The sequence below is a fragment of the Gavialis gangeticus genome, unplaced genomic scaffold, assembly GCF_001723915.1.
Source record: "Gavialis gangeticus isolate Ggan-Ray unplaced genomic scaffold, GavGan_comp1, whole genome shotgun sequence".
Classification (NCBI taxonomy): Eukaryota; Metazoa; Chordata; order Crocodylia; family Gavialidae; genus Gavialis; species Gavialis gangeticus.
The window spans coordinates 7,180,987-7,183,881 of NW_017729028.1; the positions used below are offsets into that span (position 1 = coordinate 7,180,987).

General features: G+C 46.3%; 1 protein-coding gene across 1 annotated transcript in view; it reads right to left on the minus strand.

Annotated features, from left to right (window-relative positions):
* YWHAQ (tyrosine 3-monooxygenase/tryptophan 5-monooxygenase activation protein theta) overlaps window positions 1–2,862 on the minus strand; it is a 40,867-nt gene extending 38,005 nt beyond the window's left edge. The window contains exon 1 of the mRNA XM_019520737.1: window positions 2,444–2,862. Within this exon, the coding sequence (XP_019376282.1) occupies window positions 2,444–2,737 (294 nt within the window). The 5' untranslated portion in view covers window positions 2,738–2,862. The remainder of the gene's footprint in view (window positions 1–2,443) is intronic.
* Between the last annotated feature and the right edge of the window lie 33 nt (window positions 2,863–2,895).

Here is a 2,895-nt window from a genome sequence, read left to right on the forward strand (position 1 = left end):
AAATAAAAAAAAAAAAAAAAAAAAGCTTGTTTTTTTAAGTCTTTTTTTAAATCTGTTTGTTAGCAACATGACTAACAGCAGCCACATGCTCCACCCAACATATATCCACCCTTGTTAAATGAGAACACTGGAGACTGAGAAGCAACCTTTCCACATTAATTGCCAGCAGTGATTTTGCTTAACCATTTTATACATCAAGAAACAACTAAAAGAGTAATATTGTGCTGATACTTTACTATTTGAGATTTAGCTACAATTCCTACCCTGGTAATAGTCTATGGATGAATTTACTTTTAAACAAATTAAAATTTCGGTTTGCAGAGGGCAGCTCATAAGAGCACGTTTTGCTGCTGCTCTATTTAAAGTGTAAGCACTGGAAAAAATTCTCTTTACAATGACAGTTTCAATCTCTCTGTTGCTGACTCATGGAGCAGAGCAGTGGCAGACAAGAAGAAAGGGAAAGAGGAACAGAATGGGCACTGCAGATGGTGTTGGGAGGGAAAGCAGCAGTTTCAGTTCATGCAGTAGAAAGCAGACACCCCCTCCCACTACAGGAAGATGCATATCTTTGATTGTGGAACAGGAAAAGCATGCCACTTCATAGGTTTCAGTCTTCCCTACTTCCTGCAGTCTTATGGGCCCTGTGAGAGCACGCAGCTGCCAGCCAAGCCTCAGCTGAGTGCAGCAAGAAACAAAGTGCAGCAATAGTGGGGTAAGCTCAGCCACAGCAGGTAAGATTGTTCCCCCCCATATTAGGAGTTTCATTAGTGTTGCTACACCAATTGCTGGTCACCGGTTGCCAAAACTGGAGTAATTTTAGCCTGCAAGGGCTAAAATGGCTCGCTGCTACTCACTTCTAGAGCAACCCAAACTCCTAAGAGCAGCAGAGTGTCTTCTGTTAATATGACATAGCAACTAGGACACTGAAACAGTTTAAAACACATATAACCTCCTCTTGAGAATTCAGTTTGACAGAAGCAGGCATGAGGGACATTTTGAGAAGTCTGAAAAAATGGTTGTGTGCACAAGTCCCAAGAAACTGATGGCTAGCTAGACCAGTTCACAGAGAGGAAGATAAAAACCAAGAGGAACCCTAGTAGTACAAATGTTGGCAACACGACACTATTCAGATTGGAATTGTGTCACATGAAACAAGAATCAGTCAAAACCCATGCTTCACATGAGTTTTGATATTATATATATTAAAAAAAAAAAGAGGTAAAGATTTAACAAGTTTAACTATGCCTATAATTGCAAAAGATGAAATTATTAGCTTGGCATCTGAAGAATGCTTCCTGGCATTAGAATTTTCTTCCTGAATTACATTTGGTCTAAGAGGAAGTGCAGACTAAAGCACACGGATATTTTCAGGACAATCTAGAAATGGGCAACTTGTCAGTGAACTGGAACTCCTGACTTAATTTGATTTTCAATTATTATTGAGATGGTTAGCTTTATAGGTCTCCTAGCACTATGTAGGAAGTGTTAATCATTTATTAAATAGTAATTTTTTTCCATCATTTCTAAGAATTTGCTAATCACCTCTTCCTGTCCTAACATACCTACGGTACTAGCTGCTATTATTTTAGTGCTAATGAAGTGGTCAAGGTTATCTGCTAAAAACTCTAAACTGCATTACACATCTAGTTTTCTGCAGCCAGAACTTACATTGATCATGTATGACAGGGCGGTGCACCTTCCGCACTGCTGACACAAATTCATCCCCTACCACAATGCAGCACATTAGCACCATCTCAAAAAAAAAAAAAAGTCTAGTGCACTGTTCAAGGAGCCAGACAGCTATTCCTGTCATCTGTACACTCATGCATAGCCTCTTAGGCTCCAGACCCTTTCAACTTCCACATTATTCCACTATTACTGCATCCATGGAACACAAAGCAATGCCTGCACTGCCACTTTTCTGCAGATTTGCATTTATGTCTTCAGTTAAGAAGCTGTGTGCCACGTATCACGTATTTTACTTCAAGATCTCCCCCACAAAGCAGTCATGCTTCATTTAAGTCTTCTACTTTTCCATCTCTTTTCCATAACTGCCAGTGCAGCACCCTGCAGCAGTTCGGGTACCACACCCAGCCTTCCGGGTGCTCATAGACTATCAACCCCATACCAAAAGGGGAAGGAGAACAGTTTCCCCATCTTCTTTTCCCCACCCAGAAGATTACCGATACAAAGGCACAGGCACACCTAAGCTCCAATCCCCCTGCGATCCCTGAACTACCTGATCCAATGTCTCACATGTGGCTCTCACAAACCACCCCCCACACACGTGTCACAGTGCAATGCAGCTCATTTCCCCTCCTCACACTTCACCCCTGGGCCTGACTGGCTTGCTGCATTGTTCAGGCGGCCCCCCCCCAGCACATGGCACCTATCCCTGGACCCCGCCTCCCCCAGCTGGAAGCAAGTGATGCCCCTGACTCACCAGCACGGTGGTGCAGATGGACCGGAGCTCGGCCTCCACCTTCTCCCGATAGTCCTTGATGAGCTGCATCTTCTTGTCACTGGTGTCCGTCTTCTGCTCGATGCTGGAGATGACCCTCCAGGCTGAGCGCCGCCCGCCCACCACATTCTTGTAGGCCACAGACAGCAGGTTGCGCTCCTCGTTGGACAGCTCGGCGCCCTGCTCAGTCACCGACTTCATGCAGGTGGCCATGTCATCATAGCGCTCGGCCTGCTCGGCCAGCTTGGCTTTCTGGATCAAGTCGGTCTTGTCCATGGTGGCGGGCGGGTGGATAGGTGGGTGGGCAGGGGCGAGGGGGCCTCAGCTACGACACCGTCCGCGGGACAACGCGCCTCAGCACCTGCGAGGGAAGGCGCGGGTTAGGCGGGGCGGGAAGCCGGGCCCCTCCCTCCCCGCCCGCCCCTCCCTGTCCC